Raw genomic sequence first — 21,764 nt, 5'->3', positions numbered from 1 at the left:
GGAGAGTTTCTGATCCATATCTAGAAATTCTGTTCTAGGTCCAGACCAATCCTGAAGGTGGGAAAAGGCCCAGAGCCACAGGAGTAATCTCAAAATGCCTTATATCTCGAGAACTGCCACAGCCACCCAAGAATCCTCAGGACCTGGAGTAAACTGAACCCAGAACAGACTCTTCTTCAGAAGAGCAGCTCAGTGTAAGAGATAGAGCCCAGGCCTGAGAATTAGAAGGTCACAGGCTCTAATCCTGGCTCCACAACTTGTCTGCTGTGTGAACTTGGGCAAGTCACTTAACTTTTCTGTGCCTCAGTTACCATAACTGTAAAATGGCAATTGAGACTATGAGCTCCACATGGGACAGGGACTGTGTCCAATTATATTTGCTTGTATCCACCCCAGTGCTTAGTACAGTGCTGGCAAATAGTAAGCGCTTAACAAATAGCATCATTCGCTGTCTACAATCACATCGGGTCCCTTGATCCTATGCACCATTGGAACAATCAGAAGTCCAGGCTGGTATCTTCAAATAGCAATTCTTGCTGAACACCACCATAGTAGGCAAGCCATAAATTGAATTAGGTTTCAGCTAATCAATCAATCAAAAGTATTTATTGAGCATTTATTGTGTGCCAAATATCACGCTAAGCACTTGGGAAAGTACAATACCACAGGGTTGGTAGACGAGTTCCATGCCCATAAGAAGCTTAGTTACAATGTTAAGCCCTTTTATTTTATTTTTAAAGGCATGGAGATAAGTGGGAATACTCGGATAACAATCTCATCCTTCCCTCTCTCTCCCTCTTTCTGCAACTGCTCTAAGGGGACAGAGGAATTCGGACAACCAAGATAACCAAGGAAGGAAGAATACTGGCTAACTGTGGAGTCAACAAGGGGATCTGAAAAAAAACAACTTCAATACAAAATCTTTGGAAAAGCCAATACTTTCCAAGAAACATAAAGATTTTGAGAAAAGAATAGATAGAGCAGCAGAAGCCAAGCTGTCACTTACAAGACACAAGTGGCTCTTCTTTGCTCATTCTGTAGCTTGAAATGGAAAAGTTTAGTAGCAGTTATTCATTATATATTATTTCACTGCTGCAGTGGCAACAGTGAGATGCAGTGTTCTGTGACTCCAGCCTTTTTGGTAGGAATTTCCCCTGCCCACGAGGGCCCAAGTTGGGAAAGGCATGTGGGATCAGGCTCCACTGCCTGACCCTGACTTTTTTTATGGTATTTGTTACGAATTTATTATGTACCACCATTGTACTAACTGCTGGGGTCAATACAAGCTAATGAGATTGGATGCAGTCCATGTCCCACATGGGGTTTACAGTCTCCACTTTACAGATGAGGTAACTGAGGCCCAGAGAAAGTAAATGACTTGCTGCAACAGACAAGTGACAGAGGTGGGATTAGAACCCAGGTCCCACTGACTCCCAGGCCCATGCTCTAGCCACTAGATGATTGTCTCCGTTCACCACAACCACCATGGCTCCCCGAAAATGCCTGCTCACTTCTCCATATAAGGGCACTTTGGGGATCAGCTACTCTGTTTTTCATTTGTAGCCCTACATCCAGTGGAAGCTCAATGAATTCCACTATTACTACTGCTCCACCTCCTACTACTACTACAGTTTGAACCCTCAGGGCACTTCTGAAAGGTTTCCCCAAATTGTGAGGCTCAAGGGGATAAGACAATAACATCTACAGATCTCATCAGAGTTCTGGGACTCTCACCCAGCCTGCATTTTATGGTGGCACAGAGATTGCTATCCACTGTAAACTGCATCCACCAGGGAAGGAGGGGCTGAAAATCAGGCTGCCCTCTATCTATGGCATGATTTTTTTGGCTTTGCTATCAGTCTTCTCTTTTAAACTTCATTTTACTCCCTAAAGGCAGTTCCTCTATTCCACCTCCCAACCTCAAACTGTGCTGCCATTTTAGGTGTGGAAGGTGGGAGGGCAGGTGAGTGGTAATTTTCATTCAGCCCTTCCCAGTTCTCCATGGCTAGGTTTGCTTTCTTAAAAAACAACAGAGCTGCTTACTGCCACTTACTCTACTGCCTTTTAATCCAAGGTGGATACAGTTTCTAAAGTAAGTGTGCATGACTCAGATTTGGAATCCTTCCACCGGAGAAAAAGAAAACCTTCCCCTGTGAATTGGCTGGTTCATAAACAAGTCCATCCCCAATGAAAAAGTGGTATTAAGTGTGTCTTGCATGTGAAGGTTCAGTTCGTGCATGGAAGGAGGCATAACTGGTGCTTTTCCTTCCCTTGCCTATCAGTGCACCTTTAAACCTAGTCTAAGCTTAAAGCTCTGTCACCTTTCAGGTTCTGAAAGTTATAGTCACTCTGGCACTGGGACCACCTGTTATGACGTAGTCCGAGAGAAGGAAAGTCGTTCCTTAGTCTAGGCTGCTTAGGAGTGGGGAAGAATGGAAGGAGACTAGACACTATATTCATTACCAGCCCACAACTTCCCCTTGGCATTCATTCAAGTAAGGACACAAAATGCAGTTTGTCATTTCCAGGAATAAATCCAGGCTATCAGAACCCTTATGTAGTGAATCTAAACCCAAAACCATCTAAAATGCATTAAAACTTTTTTTTAATGTTTCAAAATAAAACGAGGGATTTTGGAGGGCATTATTAGGGAACAAGCCCTATAGAAGCCTTACTTGTTTATTGTCTCATTGGTTTTATTTTTTAAAAAGGAATAATTCTTCCTTCAGAATGTTTCCCTGAGGCCTCAAAATGACACTTGATTGTTAACTGCCACCATGATTATATAGGAAAATAAGACTACCTGACAAATGAGCTCCTGTGGGCAGGGAATGTGTCTGTTTATTGCTATATGGTAACTTCCCCAAGTGTTTAGTACAGTGCTTTGCTGGACATGAGAGAAGCAGCGTGGCTTAGTGGAAAGAGCACGGGTTTGGGAGTCAGAGGACGTGGGTTGTAATCTTGTTTCTGCCACTTGTCTGCTGTGTGAGTTGGGCAAGCCATTTACCTTCTCTGTGCCTCAGTCACCTCATCTGTAAAATGGGGATTAAAAGCATGAGCTGCTACCTTGCTACCCTGCTCATTCAAGCTCTCATCCTATCCCGTCTGGACTACTGCACCAGCCTTCTCTCTGATCTCCCATCCTCGTGTCTCTCTCCACTTCAATCCATACTTCATGCTGCTGCCCGGATTATCTTTGTCCAGAAACGCTCTGGGCATATTACTCCCCTCCTCAAAAACCTCCAATGGCTACCAATCAATCTGCGCATCAGGCAGAAACTCCTCACCCTGGGCTTCAAGGCTCTCCATCACCTCGCCCCCTCCTACCTCACCTCCCTTCTCTCCTTCTACTGCCCAGCCCGCACACTCCACTCCTCCACCGCTAATCTCCTCACTGTACCTCGTTCTCGCCTGTCCCGCCATCGACCCCCGGCCCACGTCATCCCCCGGGCCTGGAATGCCCTCCCTCTGCCCCTCCGCCAAGCTAGCTCTCTTCCTCCCTTCAAGGCCCTGCTGAGAGCTCACCTCCTCCAGGAGGCCTTCCCAGACTGAGCCCCTTCCTTCCTCTCCCCCTCGTCCCCCTCTCCATCTCCCCATCTTACCTCCTTCCCTTCCCCACAGCACCTGTATATATGTATATATGGTTGTACATATTTATTACTCTATTTATTTATTTATTTATTTTACTTGTACATTTCTATCCTATTTATTTTATTTTGTTGGTATGTTTGGTTTTGTTCTCTGTCTCCCCCTTTTAGACTGTGAGCCCACTGTTGGGTAGGGACTGTCTCTATGTGTTGCCAATTTGTACTTCCCAAGCGCTTAGTACAGTGCTCTGCACATAGTAAGCGCTCAATAAATACGATTGATTGATGAGCCCCACGTGGGACAACCTGATTACCCTTTATCTACCCCAGAGTTTAGAACAGTGCTGGGCATATAGTAAGTGCTTAACACGTACCATTATTATTATTATTATTATTGTTACAGTGAATGCTTGATAAATACAATTAAATGAATGAAAGTAAAATGCTCAATTTGGGTGACTCAGCTACTGGAGAATTCTTAAGGGAAGTTTCTAATTAAGAGATTGAAGTAAATCCACAAGATGCTGATGACTATCTTCTTCCTTTCCATAATCCCTTTTCAATCGTATTTTCCCTTGATCTTAATCTATCTTTTAGACCACAATAAAATCTGTTTTAGAAAAACCCTCACACTCCTTCCTCTCCCCCTCCTTCCCCATAGCTACAACTAGTCCCACTGGTCTGGATCTTCCTGATGATGATTTTAATTTCCTCCGATGCTAATCCACCTACTGTCTAGAAGCCTGAGTCACAAAGCTAAAACACATCTAACAACTGTCTGGAGCAGAACAGAGACAGGATTATGAACATTTCCTGGAAAAAAAAATATACATATATATAAAATTTCCATTCCAACCAGTTAACCAGTTTCCTCCTTGAAGTTTGGCAAATTATTTGTCCCCATTACTACTTATTCCCTTCCTTCAGACCTAGTTATAACCATTTATGTACAATCTCTGCCTGCCTGTCTACTCCATTAGACTGCAAGCTTCTCAAGGCCATGGTCTGGGACCTCTACTTTCCTTGTATGCTTCCAAGGCCTAGTGGACTGCTTTGGACCTATTAGGCACTCAAGTGCTGATGATGGTCAACAGTATCTCTAAGCAGCGTGGCTCAGTGGAAAGAGCACGGGCTTGGGAGTCAGAGGTCATGGGTTCAAATCCCTGCTTCGCCACTTGTCAGCTGTGTGACTTTGGGCAAGTCACTTAACATCTCTGGGCCTCAGTTACCTCATCTGTAAAATGGGGATTAAGACTGTGAGTCCCACGTGGGACAACTTGATCACTTTGTATCCTCCCCAGTGCTTAGAACAGTGCTTTGCACATAGTAAGTGCTTAACAAATGCCTTCATCATCATTATTATTATAATTATTACATAGAGTGGAAGTGTAGAATATGCACCATGTGAGAATGGGAGCCATGGAGAGGAGGCTGAATTTTCAGACAAAAATTTTGTGTAGTCTCTGCAAACCTCCAAATTAAATCCATTGATACGTACTTCCCTCTTTCTGATGTATTATTTCTGTGGAGAGAGTTAAAGATGATTTTCACAGTTGCAGTTTTTGAAATATTCTTCCCCCAAATGCTATCAGTTTTCTCCCTCCCCAAAGCACCTGGCACCAGGATTGTTTTCTAGGTTGAGCTAGGTTATATACGTCTTTTTAAGTTCAATCAATTGTATTCATTGAGCACTTTCTGTGTGGAGAGCACTGTACTAAGCGCTTGGAAGAGTGCAATATAACAGAGTTGGTAGACACTTTCCCTGCCCCAGAGTTTACCATCTAGACTAAAGTTACCTTCACTCTTCTCATAACTAACTTCTCTGGGGCCAATTTTCTCATTTTCTAAATTTATATGGATGAATATGAAGAACAGACTGTTACTAAAATGAGAAATGTTCTCATTCTCAAGGTGGCTAAGCCACAGCTACCACAGTTACTCTTCAGACCTCCCCAAATCTATTCAAAGTCTCTGTAGCCAGGCACCTTTTAGTCGATCATTCTGATGCAAAGCAGGAATCAGTACATTGGCTCACAACATCCATCAAATTATTTCCTTTCAATTCCTTATAATTCATCTTTTTAAGGTAACTGTTAAGTATTTACTATGCATCAAGCACAGTTCTAAGTGCTAGGGCTCACAGTCTAAATTGGAGAGAGGAGGATTTAATTCCCATTTTATAGATGAGATAAATGAGCCACACAAGCTAAATCACTTGCCCAAGGTCATACAGCAAAGTGGTGGAGCTGGGATTAGACCCCAGGTCCTCTGAATCTCAGACCCATACTCTTTCCATTAGGCCATGCTGCTTCTTATCACCAAGAGTCATTTTCATTAAACTCGTGAAGTGGATTCCTCAATAATTTCCCCATTTGCTACCTAATAATTGAAATCCAATTTCCCAAAACAATTTGCCAGATTCAGTCTCCTTTTCTCTGAAAATTAGCACTACAGTTTAATGCTTATTCCTCTTATTCTCCCCTGTTTTACCTGACCTTTAAAAATGTCCAGTGTTCCTAGCATCCTTTGATGCCTGCCAATGCCAAATGGTGAGGCCTTTCCAGCTACTAGGGGTCCATTTTATTGTATTGGTATTGATATTGGTGGCTCTGGGGAGCTAAGAGACATTTGCTGAGCTCTTACATTTATACTTGATCTACTTTCCTCACTGTAGCTTTTCTAGCAACCATTTTCCAGGTTTTCATGGGCTGCAGCACACAGTACGCGAAGGTAGAAGAAAGTTGCCTGACATAGGACGATAGAAGCATGATTTTAGAAAGGAAAACCATCATTGAAGTTGTGGGATTTCTTTCTGATTTAATATGAGCTAAGATTACAAGATAGCAGGATAATGATGAGAAATGCTGAGACAGTTTGACCCCCACAGCAAAAGAAAAAAGTCTGTAAAACTATAATCACATATCTTACTGAAGTGAGAAAACAGTTACACATTTACAAATTGGGCTAATTACATGCCTAAACATTTTACAGATCATAGATTTGATCTCTCCAATCATGTGGTTCTGTCAATTATTTTCTCACATAAAGACCTTCTAATTTTCCTGTTCAAGAGATTGTTGTTGTACTGAATGGTCATCTATAAATGCAGTAGCTACTCATAAATCCATTCAAAGGTCACACCCCATTCCTTTAGCTGTTATCATGAATTTATAAAACCAATAGTAATTTTTTAGCTTTTTGATTATGATGCATTCATTAATGCTTTGAATGATAATGTATATGACTGTACAGACATGCAGTTACTCATTTCTTATGTAAATATGATTTTGTTCTTAAAGACTACTTTTGCACAGGACATATATCAACGCTCCAATTCCACTGGCAAAGGAGGATACCAGCATTTTGCAAGGTAGTGGGTCAAACTGTAATATAATAAACCAAGATCTTTTGCTTAACAGTGATTTGTAATAGTACTGAGTTTAGAAGAGCAATGTGAGGAATTGGGGGTAAGCAGTCTCCTTCATTTAAATTTCAAATCCATTAGATTAGGTAAAGGCATGGAAAACCCAAGACAGCCTAAGAACAGCCACAAGTAATACAAGGGAATCTCAACAAAAGGAGGTGACGAAAAGGTAACTTGAGATAAATCTTAATAGAGAGGTAAAAGAAATAGAAAAAGAAATACAAACATATTATAACTAATTCCAATGTAAATATACTCTCAGAATACTTTGGAATGTCAAACTTTGTAATTGGTCAAAGTGCCTTAGCATTCACTACAATAATGTAACCCAGCAATTTGTGTTTCTATTTTTAAATTCACACCAATAGCAGTTCCCCTCTCAAAACACACACACACACAACTTGATTGTTTTGTTGTATTAGTGAGGAGAAGAATGGAAATACAGTTACTAACAGCCATAGGAAGCAAAGAGTTTTTCTTAAGCCTAACAAAAAGTGATTGCAATGTAAACAGTTACTTGTTGATCTCTTTCTTGAAATGATGATAAAAACTTTTCATTTTGAAAGGATTTTTTTGGTAATTGAATTTTCATTATCAATTCAGATCAAAAGTTCCTGAACCCATTTTCCTCCAATGGATTAAAGTAAAACCTGGATAAAGAGATTTAATCTGTCACCCTTTTAGCAAATTTCACCTGCTTTCACTATGAATAATTTTCTTCCTTTAAAAATGGATATGTCTCCCTTTATTTTCCCTTGAGATTAAAAATTGAACTTCTGTTTTACTTAAGTCGCAACAATAAGACTATTGTGGTAAAGTAATAGTTTTGCCTTTAAAGGAGAAAAAAGGGTTTCAGGGATATTTGATTAAAGGAAAAAATGGGGAGAGTTAGCATTATCAAATGCATTCTTGGCATGATGCATAAATTAATGCTATGTAGTAATAAGAAAGTTAGTAAAAGAAGGTGTTAAATTTTTAAGTTAGGAAATGATAAAAAGTTGGGAGTTAAAGTTTTACCGCAATAAAAAAATGTACAAATACCTTCTTCAACATCTGACATATATTCACCATCACTGAGCATTTCAGGGGCATTGGCTTTACGAACTGCATGATTTAAGTAAACAGAATAAGTATCTGACAACATAGATTCTTGATATGTCAACAAAACAAGAATGTCATAGCTAATTCAAAATGAGCCCAATTACCCATCACCTAGAGACAGGGAGGAGAGAGGAAAAAGCGGGAAGAGGGAGAGTAAGTCTTGGCAGAGTGCAAGCTTCTTAAAATGGAAAGGAAAATTTCACCCCTGCAACGTGCATGTACTGAGTTCCTCCTTTTGACCCCATGGCGTGGACAATGTCTTCAAATCAAAGAGTTCAAAGGGGATGCAAAAAGGGCAAGGATGGACAGGTCTCCAGATACTGGGGGGGCAGGAGGTGGGGGCGTGTTTCTACTTCATTCTCAACTATTTCTAGTTTCCGTGTGGAGCTAGGCTTCCTTTCCATCCAACCACAAGCTTGGGCAAAGGGAGGAATTCATTCAATCGTATTTATTGAGCACTTACTGTGTGCAGAGCACTGTACTAAGCGCTTGGGAAGTACAAGTCGGCAACATATAGAGACGGTCCCTACCCAACAACGGAGAGAATGTGAGAGGAGCATGTGTATTCTGGTGAGGAGGGGAGAAGTGAGCTGAATGCTTTCCAAAGATGTTCATCAGAAAATCAGACAACAAACTAAAAATCTAAAGCAAACAAGCATTTAAGATTTGGTCGGAGTAACTTTCTCCATACCTTCATCATCCGACATATCAAGAACTTCATTCATTGTTTCTGGCACATTCATTTTATGTTTCTCCGTGACAGTCTGTCAAAGAAAGAAGTCAGTCATATGGGGTGACCTGAACCAGTTACTTATATTCACTCTTATATAGGTTCCTGGACAGTTCCTGAGATTCTGGTTTCCTTGGTAGTAGGAATCAGAGAGTGGGTCCCTTTCAATCAATCAATCAATCAATCATATTTATTGAGCACTTACTGTGTGCAGAGCACTGTACTAAGCGCTTGGGAAGTACAAGTCGGCAACATATAGAGACAGTCCCTACCCAACAGTGGGCTCACAGTCTAGAAGGGGGAGACAGAACAAAACCAAACATATTAGCAAAATAAAATAGAATAGATATGTACAAGTAAAATAAAAAAATAGAGTAATAAATATGTACAAACATATATACATATATACAGGTGCTGTGGGGAAGGGAAGGAGGTAAGACGGTGGGGACGGAGAGAGGGACGAGGGGGAGAGGAAGGAGGGGGCTCAGTCTGGGAAGGCCTCCTGGAGGAGGTGAGCTCTCAGTAGGGCCTTGAAGGGAGGAAGAGAGCTAGCTTGCTGGATGTTGGGAGGGAGGGCATTCCAGGCCATGGGGATGACGTGGGCCTTAGTTCCACTCCAATTTGCCAAGAACTACATGCCAAGAACTGTTCTAAGCACTGGGGTAAATACAAGGTAATCAGGTTGCCCCTCGTGGGGCTCACCACCTTAATCCCCATTTTACAGATGAGGTAACTGAGGCACAGAGAATTTGCCCAAGGTCACACAGCAAACAAGTGGTGCAGCTGGGATTAGAACCCACATCCTCTGATTCCCAAGCCTGTGCTCTTGTCATTAGGCCATGCTGCTTCTTGTGCAGAGAAACACAACTCATAAACATATTTACATTAGGAGGATTAAGAAAGGTAAGCCTTGATACATTTTGGTAGTTACTTTATTTTGAAATGTAATGCAATGAGTCCCTTACCACATATACTTACTGATGATTATAATAAAAATGATGATAATAATAATATTACTAATAATACTTGTCTTATTGTTAACCACTCACTATGTGTCAAGAACTACACCAAGCGCTGGGGTAGATGCAAGATAATCAGGTCCCACATGGGGCATATAATCTAAGTTAGAGGGAGAACAGATATTGAATTCCCATTTTTGCAGATGAGGGAACTGAGGCTCAGAGAAGTTAAGTGACTTGTCCAAGGTCACACAGCAGGTTAATGGCATAGCCAGGACTAGAAACCAGATCCTCTGACTCCCAGATCGGTGCTCTTTCCATTAGCCCACACTGCTTCTCTTAGTGATGTCACAAGTTAGTATTTTTGTTGAACTCAACATTCAAGGTAGAGGAAATGTATATTTGGAAGCCTAGATTCCTTAGTTCTGCAATTTTTATATATCTGCCTCAAGGGAGAATCACTGCCATCCATTCTTCTCCCTCCCCATGTGGCAGTTCCAGTATTGAAATACTGAGGAGAGCTGCCTGATGTAACATGTCTTGCCCCCACCCTGCAAGACCGCAATGTACCCTGGGGTTTGTATTACTCACACACACAGGCAGACCTATGACAGACTACTCTCTTTTTAACATTCAATCATTTCCTTGTAAGAATTTTTTTTTAAATCTTAGAAAAGATAGCTGTGCTACTGTGCTACTGTGCTACTGTGAAGAGTCCTTTGATAATCACCCTGAAAACTAGACTATAACAACGCTATTCAGTGGAAGGAAAATATCCAGGTTGATTTGTTTGAAGGTTAGGTTTTCTTAGAACAATGCTTGGCCCATAGTAAGCGCTTAACAAATACCATTATTATTATTTTCTTAAATGGCACACAAATCCCCCACTAGTCTGTATGCTTGTTGTGGGCAGGGAACATGTTTACCAACTCTGTCGTATTAGACTGTCCCAAGTGCTTAGTACATTGCTCTGCACACAGTAAGTGTTCAATAAATACAATTGATTGACTGATGGATGGGCTCAGAATTAGAGGTTTAATGGTATGAGGGTACTTACAATTGTAGTCATGGTCTCTTCAGTCACAACCTTTAATGTGTCAACCACTGAAATGTAGCCCAGCCTCCGGGCAATGGCAAGGGCAGTGTTCCCATTCTGAGAAGTCAAAAACATTGACGAGTCATCAAAAATGACTATTAGGCTTAGTTACACAAAACATTCAACTTTAACCACACAACTGCATATTTTTCTATCCATTTATCCATCTACCATTCTTCCAATTTGAAGATAGGATTTTCTATTTGGGTGCAGGTTTGACTATCATTCAGTGCTTTAAGTACAGACTGTCCTTTACTGGACAAGTGCATTCACCATTGGCAGTGCTTGGTCATATTCAATCTACCTCCTGTTCCACCAACACTATTACTTCTGAATGACTTCTGTTAGCATCCCCTTATGGGATCTTGGTGGTATTTTAGAATTTGGTAAATTTCTATTAGTGTTTGCCAGGCATGATGACAGCCCTTCAGATGTGGTCCTTTGATTCATTCAGTTGTATTTATTGTGCGCTTACTGTGTGCAGAGCACTGTACTATGCACTTTGATGAGCTTGGTTTGAGTGAAACAAGCCATTATTAGGGTACATTTCTAGCCCCCTTGCCATCTGGGTGAGTTTAACAGTATTCTCTGTGAACATGCAATGGAAAACAGTCTTTCTCTTCTCTTAAACAGATTTCCCAGTAAGTGGAAATGGAACTGATAGCTTTGATGGGCCCTTCCTGGTGAAGCCCTCTAGAGTGTAAGCTCACTGTGGGTGGGGAATGTGTCTGCTTATTATATTATACTCTTCCAAGGGTTTAGTACAGTTCTGTGCACACAGAAAGTGTTCAATAAATCCAATAATGAATCCAAAAATGAATAAGCCTTCATTTCTCCTACCCACCGTCTCCTCTGTGTTGCCTATATACTTGGCTGTGACTACCTCAAGCATTTTGATATTCTCCCAGCCCCACAGCACTTATGGACATATCCTTATTCCCTACTATTTCCACTATATGTAATAATAATAATAATAATAATAATAATAATGGTATTTGTGAAGCACTTACTATGTGCCAGGCACTGTACTAAGCACTGTGGTGGGTACAAGCTAATCAGGTTGGACACAGTCCCTGTCATTTATTTTAATGTCTGTCTCCCCCTGTAGACTGCAAGCTCCTTATGGATAGGAATGGTGTCTACCAACTCTATTGTACTGTATTTTCCAAGTGCCTTGTACAGTGCTCTGCACATAGTAAGCACTCAAATACAATTTATTGACTATCTAATCTATAGATATGCATAAAAGTAATATTCTGGCTGGATTCTAGTTTCCACATGTCTCTTCCTGAAATGTAGCAGAATGATGTATTTGACCATGGAAACATAACTATTTTTTTATGGTATTTGTTAAGTACTTACTATGTGTCAAGCACTGTCCTGTGCACTGGTGGTTAATCAGGTCAAACAAAGTCCCTGTTCCAAATGGGGCTCACAGTCTAAGTAGGAGGAATACCTATTGTACAGTTAAGGAAGCAGATATACAGAGAAGTGAAGTGACTTGCCCAAGGTCACATGGCAAGTAAACCAGGCTGAGTCTAAGTACGAGGGAGAGCAAGTATTGAATCACCATTTCACAGTTGAGGAAACAGACATACAGAGAAGCTTTGTACAGTGCCTGGCACATAGTAAGCGCTTAATGAATACCTTTATTACTATTACTTGCCCAAGGTCACACAACAAGCAAATGGGGCTCACAGTCTAAGTACGAGGGAGAGCAGGTATTGAATCCTCATTTTACAGTTGAGGAAACAGATAAACAGAGAAGTAAAATGGTTTGCCCAAGGTCACACAACAAGCAAATGGCAGAACCTACAATAGAACCCAGGTCCTTCTGACTTCCAAGCCTGGGTTTTTTCCATAAGGCCATTAGGCCAAAGAACACTTCCCTCCATCCTTTTTTGTCTTACCACAGTGAGTTCATTGGGGGCAGCATGGTTCTGAAGCAAGACATTTATGATATGGGTGTGTCCCTGCTGGGCAGCTTGGTGTAGAGGAGTGTAACCATTCTGTAGAAGATGAAAAGAAACGAATTCCAATTATTATTCCATGAAAACCCTGGCTTTGGCGGAGACCAAACTTATAGGAGAAAAGATGCTAACCTTTGTTTTGGCATTCACTTTTGCAAAATGTTGCAGCAGGAAATTAACAATCTTTATGTTTCCGTAGTGGCAGCCCACATGCAATGGTGTGTACCCCATCTGAAATTTAAAAATAAAATGAGCAACAATACAAATTTCGTGAAACATACATACCCTGATCACAGATACAAAGTAGTAACTGCCTTATGTAAATGTTAGGGGCTATGAACCAGACCTTGTTTTTCAGTTGTATATAATTGTTCATTGCAATTTTCTAGCCTAATTTTACTTTTCTGTCCTAACAACTCACATTTTACTCTGAATGGGCAAAGGATTTATATTCCTTTCAAAAAAGTAAAATTCAAATGAAATGTAATAAGAATCAAATCAAAATGCCGTTTATGGCATTTTATTTAAATATTTCAATTTTGGCAGAAATTCAGTTATTTAAATGAATTCATTTTGGCTAAAGGTATTAACATTGTTTCGGGACTTTGGGTGAAATTTCCCTACTCTCAATTTTTTCCCCTTTTTCCCACTGAAAGCAAAAAATAATAGCACACGCATTCTTTACACTTGAGAGTTTTATGTTGTATACACCCTAGATAAATTGGTAGGTGGATATGAGTAAGGCATATTCAGCATTTATTATTTTATTATTACAATCATAATACATTTCATTCATACATTCAATCATATTAACTGAGCACTTACTGTATGCAAAGCCCTGTACTAAGCACTTGGGAGAGTACAATACTACGTACCAAACACCGTACTAAATGCTGGGGTAGATTCGAGATAATCAGGTCAGACATAGGTCCTATCAGCACATGGAATTCACTGTCTAGGAACAGTGAGAACAGGTATTTCATTTTGTATTTTATAAACATGAAAACTGAGGCACAGAGTAGTTAAGTAACTTGTCCAGGGTCACAAAGCAGACCATTGGAGTTGGGTTTAGAATCCAAGTTCCCTAAATCCCAGGTCCATGCATTTTCCACTACGCCACGCTGCTTCTCCATTAACTGGAATTCAGAACATGCCTATTTAGTAGATTTACAGAAATGTAAAAAATGCAGTTATCTGCCTCTAAGAATTGTAGTCTAAGGTTAGGAGCGGGGCACATATACCCTTCTCTCTCTTCGGGAGTTTGTTTTTATACTGCCTGGATGGGGTAATATTGGAGGATAAAACTTTGGGAATAAATGGACATTGCTTCAGGCATTGGAAAGGGGTAGATGGCTTTTATATGGTATTTGTTAAGCACTTACTATGTGCCAAGTACTGTACTACGTGCTAGGGTGGACACAAGGAAATTGGGTTGGACACAGTCCCTGCCTCATGGGGGCTCATAGTCTCAATCTCCATTTTACAGATGAGGTAACTGAGGCCCGCAGAAGTGATGTGACTTGCCCCAGGTCATGTGGCAGAGTGGGATTTGAACCCATGACCTTCTGACTCTCAGGCCCGTGCTCTGTTCACTTTGCCATGCTGCTTCTATAAGGAGATCTGGCTAGAAGATACCTGCCAAGGACATGATGAAGAAAGGGATCGAGTGTGGAGGCAATATAGGAGAAATCCCAGAGGTGGGAGGAATGGGAAAAGAGAACAGAAAGTTGAAAGACCGTTCATCAGTTTGGAGCAAAGAGATTTCATGGGGGAAAAAAAAGGACCATATATACAGTCTGAGATATAATGTTGGGAGATTTGAAATTAAGTGTGGATAGTCTCAGTTAACTTTGGAGAATAATGGTGAACCAGTGGAGAGATTTGAGGGTGGCCATCTTAAAATATAAATGAGCTCAAACTTTTAACACCCCTTTCCCTAGGGCAAATTGATTCAGACACACCATTCAGAGACTCTCACACATAAGAAATGGATCTTGGCTACTCCCTAAAGGTCAAAGTATTCCCAAGCAAGCATAGCCTTGAGTCAAGGTATCTAACATTTTATGGCCTGTGAAATTCCTTCTAACAAGCACTAACGATACTAACAAATACTGAGAAGTGTTTTTATTCCTCCATAAACCATGGCATCATTAAAACTATTTGGGTTTCATAGTGCTGTCTCCTTTGTCAGTGACTACTTTGTCATATATCACCAATGATGTCCAGGTATTAGACCTGAGAGACTCTGGAGAGGGAGTGTGTTTGCTTATGGTTATATTACACTTTCCCAAGTGCTTAGTACAGTGCTCTGCACACAGCAAGCACTCAATATCCCTATGTGGACAGGGACTGTGTCCAACCTGATTATCTTGTATCTACCCCAGCGCTTAGAACAGTGCTTGGCCCATAGTAAGCTCTTAACAAGTACTATAATTAATTAATTAATATGATTGAATAAATGAATTGAGAGATTCCCTTTGCTACCCGACAGTCATTTTGAGAGAAAAGAATTAACATTTCCAAATCTACCTCGAATTCGTTCATTCAATTGTACTTATTAAGCACTTCATTCATTCATTCATTTAATCATATTTATTGAGCACTTATTGTGTTCAGAGCACTGTACTAAGCACTTTGAAAGTATAATTCATCAATAAAGAGAGACAATCCCTGCCCACAATGGGTTTACAGTTTAGAAGGGGGAAATAGACACAAAAACAAGTAAACAGGCATCAATAGCATCAATATAAATAGAATTATAGATATATACACATCGTGTGTACAGTACTGTACTAAGTGCTTGGGAAAGTGATTTCTCCTTAATCTCCCCTTTTCAATCCCCTCATGTTGAGAAGCAGTGTGGCTCAGTGGAAAGAGCATGGGCTTGGGACTCAGTCATAGGTACTAAACCCAGCCCCACCACATGTCTGCTATGTGACCTTGGGAAAGTCACTTAATTTCTCTGAGCCTCAGTTCCCTCATCTGTAAAATGGGGATGAAGAATGTGAGCCCCCCGTAGGACAACCTGATCACTTTGTATCCCCCCCAGTGCTTAGAACAGTGCTTCGCACAGGGTAAGCGCTTAACAAATGCCATCATTATTATTATTACATTGGGTTTTAGAGTCCAGACACCTGCTGTACCTTGACCCAGCTGGGAAACAGGAAGGAGGTTCCATCTAATCTAGATCCACCCTGTAGCTCCTTCAAGTGGTGATGATGATGGTATTTGTTACTTACTTGCTATGTGCCAAGCAACTGTTCTAAGTGCTGGGGTAGATTCAAGTTAATCAGGTTGGACAGAGTCCCTGTCCCACATGGGGTTCACATTATTAATCCCTATTTTATAAATGAGGTAAGTGAGGTGCATTCATTCATTCATTCAATCGTATTCATTGTCGCTTACTGTATGCAAAGCACTGTACTAAGCACTTGGGAGAGTACTCTAAAACAACAGACACATTCCTGCCTACAATGAGCTCACAGTCTAGACCCAAAGAAGTGAAGTGACTTGCCCAAGGTCCTACAACAGAAAAGTGGTGGAGCCGGGATTAAAATTCCAGGGATCCAAAGGCCCCTCAAGTAGCATGAATCAATCTGTCACATTTATTGAGTGCTTACTGGCAGCATGGCCTAGTGGCAAGAGCACGGGCTTGGGAATCAGGGAACGTGGATTCTAATCCTGGCTCCACCGCTTGTTTGCTGTGTGACCTTGGGCAAGTCACTTCACTTCTCTGTATCTCAGCAAATCATCTGCAAAATGGGGATTAAGATTGTGAGCCCCATCTGGACAACCTGATTACCTTGTACCTACCCCGGCACTTGGAACAGTGCTTGGCACATAGTAAGCACTTAGCAAATGCTATTATTATTATTATTATTATTATTATTAGTAGTAGTAGTAGTAGTAGTAGTAGTAGTAGTAGTAGTAAGCCCTTCGAAGAGTACAATATAACAGAGTTGATAGAAATGTTCCACGCTTCAAACGAGCAGAGGAACAGGGCTGCTCCTGGAACTGCTCTAGACCAGAAAACCCAATCTTTTTTTTAATGATAGTTAAGCATTTACTATGTGCCAGGCACTATTCTAAACTCTGGAGTAGATACAAGCTAATCATGTTGGACACAGTTCCTGTTCCACATGGGGTTCACAGTCTTCTTCCCCATTTCACAGATGAGATAATTGAGGCCCAGAGAAGTGAAGCGGCTGGCTCAAGATCACACAGCAGCCAAGTGGCAGAGTCAGGATTAGAAACCAGGTCCTTGACCTGGCCCAGACCTGTTCTTCTCCAGTGATCATCCTGGCAGCTCCAATCTGGGTTCTGGGAGAATGACCCAGGGAGTGTCCTGTGGTTATCACGAGCTGGGCCATAAGGGATGGCAACCACCTTGGTAGTTTTCATTCCAGATTTCACAGGACCCAGGTGGCAAAAATTTCACACCACTCCTCATGACTGTTCCTCTGCTTAGACCCTACGGGGCACATATGGTAGCTCTTATGATGCTGCCAAGGGTGGATTTGTCATTGTGAGGCCCTTAGCTTATTGCTGCCCCTTAGTTTAAACAAATCAAAAATATTCTTTTGCATATGAGACTGTGCTGCTTCTCCAGAGAGTTCATTTCCGAACACCCAGGTCATATACGGAAACCTGCCTTATTGCATCTTATAACCGATTTGTATTGCACTGATTACAGATTTTTGTAAGGAACAACCTTCAATAAAACAAATGTCATAGTGCCTGGTGTTAGCAATATAAATGTTTCCAGTTTTTTTTAAATAGTATTTGTTAAGCATTTACTATGTTCTAAGGTGCAAGGGTAGAAACAAGTTAATCAGGTTAAACACAGTCCCTGTTCCACATAGGGTTCACAGGTTTAATCCACATTTTACAGATGAGGTAATTGAGGCACAGAGAAGTTATTTCCTCCTAAAATATTTTCCTTCTAAATCCCCTCCAAATCCCCAAATCCCCTTTTAGTTTTCTTTCCTGGGAAATTGTCGACCCCCCAAAATAAACTTTGCTAGGTCTGTTGTCTTAGAGGTGCTCAGGGGTCATCTGTCTCTGGTTGCTGCCCAGCTGCACATGTACAATGATCTAGGCATGCTTGGCTCCCTCTTCCCTTGCTGGTACTACAAGTCTTAACATTCCGATGCACAGCTGCACATGTGCGACCTGCGCAGAATAAACACTTAAGAATACCGAATAATCACTGGTATTTATCAAGCACTTACCATGTTCAGGGCACTGCACTAAGCACTTGGGAGAGTACATTAAGACAGAGTTGGTAGGCCTGATCCCTGCTTTCAAGACTGTAAACTCAGTGCGGGCAGAAAATGTGTCTCATATTGTGCTGTACTCTCCCAAGGTCTTAGTATAGTGCCCTGCACACACTGAGCGCTCAATAAATATCATCGAATGATTACTTATTATAATAATTGGTTACGGAACCCACACTTCTGGAACAAGATTATTTAGGTTTATCAATCAATGTTATTTAGGTTTATCAATCAATGGTATTTATTAAGTGCACTGAATATGGGCCATGTTAGGCCAAGTTGAATCCTGGATTTTCAACCTATGCAGGGCTCTCTTGCTAGCTCTAGACTTCCCAAAGGTCCTGGGACATTTAGGGAGAAGGTATTTCCAAAGGCTAGGTGAACAGCCTTTTAGCTTCCTGTTTCTCATTGACTGTAAGAGTTTTATCATTTTGATTTCTATCAAGTTCTGGTCAGTTAATCTAATTCTTCAATCATCACAATTTTTCATCTTGGGTTGACCTTTAGGTAACTCTACTCAACACCATCTTCACCTGAAGTACTTAATGAGTGCTTACTGGGTGCAGAGCACTGTAGTAGACATTTAAGAACAAATAAAGCAAATGGTCACAGTCTCTGCCCTAAATATTTGTTGAGCATCTACTGGATCAGTACCGCATAGAGAAAAGAAATGATGGTTAACATCAAAGATGCACCCTCAAAAACCCGACCTAAAATGATCCAGGATAGACAGACGAGTAAAACGGATAGTCAGAGAGAAAACAAGTATTTGAACAAATATTTAATGAAAAAAAATTATGCCCCCAGTTCATTTCCAATTTGATCAAGGTAACGAAGGTTTATAAGTGAAAAGAGCTTAAAATCATCTGTTTGGTATTTCTTCCGGTTTAGGTTTGAAATTTTGGCACTGTTTGAAATTAGCTCAATGAGCTCAGCTCAGTTAACTGGAAGTCTGTCATTTTCGTCATGTAAAAAATCACCACAACAGACAATTAATCTCCACTTAAGGGAAGGTTTTTAAAAAATTTTTAAACTAAGCAAGGCAGATGACTGGGTCACCGTTTTCCTTACAATACCTTCTTTCCTCATTAATGTAGAGAAACAAACACAGCAGACCTCAAAAGGATTTTGCATTTATTCAATTACAATCAGCAAACGTATTCCTAATCTATAAACTAGAGTCCGTTTCATTTTCCAAACAAACAGATCGACAATCTGAATCTACAGGTTTTAAAAATGAATTTGAAAGAGTAAGAAAGTACCACGGGATCCATTCTTTAACCAGGACATACTGGCCATGGCAGCAGAACACCATTATTTTGCCACAAAGTCTGCCTGACTACATTAACGCCAAGTACCCATTCCACAAAAATGCCACACCATTCTAAATTTGCAATTAAACTGAGGCAGGCATGCTTTGAGAAAAGGTAAAATTATTGAACAGACTGTTAGGTTTGAAAACAAAACCTAAGGAATTTGGAAAGATATAGAATTTCAAAACATCTGTGGGGGGGGGGGGGTTATATACATTTACAGCTACATATAAATATATGTATATATATATATATATAATATATATATAAACACATACAGTTACTATATGTATATATAACTGCCCTTTGTACTTAAAGAAGATGCCACTATCTGTGAAATTCACCCACATGTGACTGAAAATTTGGGACTCAGAGTCTCTGCTGTATTGTGCACACACAAAAGGCAACCGTTGTTGTGTGGTCCTGTTTTCACCTGTGATGCCTGGTGCTGTTTCCACTATTTTCTCCTCGATTCACAGAACCACTCCTTACCCCATCATAGTACGCCACAGTTGTCTATTTACAGCAATTGTCTTATGTCCACCCCAGTGATTTCACAGTGATTAGCACGTAGTAGTCCTTACTACCTTATTACTATTTTTATTAATAATGAACTCAATAATAATAATAATAATGGCATTTGTTAAGCGCTTACTATGTGCCAAGCACTGTACTAAGCACTGGGGGGGATACAAGGTGATTAGGTTGTCCCACGTGGGGCTCACAGTCTTCCTCCCCACTTGACAGGTGACAAAACTGAGGCCCAGAGAAGTTAAGTGACTTGCCCAAAGTCACACAGTTGACAAGTGGTGGAGCCGGGATTAGAACCCATGACCTCTGGCTCCCAAGCCCGTGCTCTTTCCACTGAGCCATGATGCTTCTCTGCCCTCGGGACTCATAATTATTAAGAATAATGTAATAATTCACCCCTCAGGCAATGCCTGAGGCTGAAGAATAGACCCCGTGACCCTGAGGCCGTAAAGACATCTCACCTCCAGAAGCCCAATACTCAAGCACTGGGTAAACATACCTTGGTCTGGGAATCAACAATAGCTCCTTGATTCACCAGGACTTCTGCCACATTCACTCGGTCTTCCTGGGCGGCCAGGTGCAATGGGGTCAGTCCGCTCTAGAGATTAAACAAAAGTAACAGTTCATTTCAGCAGGACATGCATCATACTTGAATCAGCATTCTTACTTTTTGGAGACCTGGGAAATGCTAAGCAACTGTTTTCAACAGGGGGCCAGAGGATAGGTCTCTATATGCAATCCACGCCATGATACTAGTTTAGTGGGAGATTTTTCTCTTTTCTTTTTTTTTTTTTTTTAGTATTTGTTAAGTGCTTATATGTGCCAGGCACTGTACTATATACTGAATTGATACAAGCTTATTGGGCTGGACACAGTCCCTGTTCCACATGGAGCTCGCAGTCTTCAACCCCATTTTACAGATGAAGGAACTGAGGCCCAAGTGAAATGACTTGCCCAAGGTCACACAGCAGACATGTGGTGGAGTCAGAATTAAAACCCAGGTCCTTCTGATGCCCAGGCCCACGCTCTATCCACTAGACCATGCTGTCTTCTTGTAGCAGCTTTAACAGAAACTGGGAGAACGGATAAAACACTTGCAAATGTTTACATTCTAGGCCCTCCACTAAACTCAAGAAGCACATCAATTACAATTTCACTCAGAATCCAATAGTCCCACTACTGTTTCCAATCTAATACTTGCAACCTTAAGAAAATGGGTATTATTCTTAATGACTTCGAAGTTGCTTTTTCCCTTTTCTAATGGACATTATGTATCCTTAGAGGGCTAGGGACCATGTCTCATTTTCACAGGTGTATATTTTTCCCAACGCTTAGTATAGTACTCTGCACCCAGAAGGCACTTAATAAATACTATTACAATTACTATTACAAACAATATAAACTCCAGAGGTCCAATTGCTCCCTGAACAGCAATCTTCCAGGTTCAGCAAAGGAAAGAATGATAAGAACATCATCATTAGGAAAAAGACAAAGTTTTAAAGTATGGATGCATGTGCCAAACACAAATTTTCTCTGTAATGATGCAATGTGAAGATCACAGCATTTCTATCTGGAAACTCAATTGTACTCTTCCATATTATTCTGTAGCCCAAGCAGTTACATTTCGATCTGAAAAAGCATTGGGCTCCTGACTAAAGAAATGCCAGAGGGGTACTACATGGTACCCTTGTAAATCCTTTTCTGATATGGATGGAAGCCACCATGACCCACTTTTTAGCTCCTAAATAGTAGTAACATTTATTTATTGCCTGGCCCC

The 21,764-nt window shown here is 40.8% G+C and overlaps 1 protein-coding gene across 23 annotated transcripts in view; it reads right to left on the bottom strand.

The window, feature by feature from the left end:
- ANK3 (ankyrin 3) overlaps positions 1–21,764 on the bottom strand; it is a 710,530-nt gene that overhangs the window by 105,366 nt on the left and 583,400 nt on the right. For 16 of the 23 annotated variants that reach the window (XM_038743727.1, XM_038743734.1, XM_038743724.1 and 13 more), the window contains 6 exons: positions 20,487–20,585; positions 13,000–13,098; positions 12,808–12,906; positions 10,859–10,954; positions 8,804–8,876; positions 8,053–8,115 (listed from right to left, as the gene is read on the bottom strand). In XM_038743727.1, the coding sequence (XP_038599655.1) occupies positions 8,053–8,115; positions 8,804–8,876; positions 10,859–10,954; positions 12,808–12,906; positions 13,000–13,098; positions 20,487–20,585 (529 nt within the window). The remainder of the gene's footprint in view (positions 1–8,052; positions 8,116–8,803; positions 8,877–10,858; positions 10,955–12,807; positions 12,907–12,999; positions 13,099–20,486; positions 20,586–21,764) is intronic. The other 7 variants (XM_038743736.1, XM_038743740.1, XM_038743739.1 and 4 more) reach the window with 1 other exon arrangement.

This window comes from Tachyglossus aculeatus, chromosome 3 (genome assembly GCF_015852505.1).
Source record: "Tachyglossus aculeatus isolate mTacAcu1 chromosome 3, mTacAcu1.pri, whole genome shotgun sequence".
Taxonomy (NCBI): domain Eukaryota; kingdom Metazoa; phylum Chordata; class Mammalia; order Monotremata; family Tachyglossidae; genus Tachyglossus; species Tachyglossus aculeatus.
This window is presented reverse-complemented; position numbering and strand designations above follow the sequence as displayed.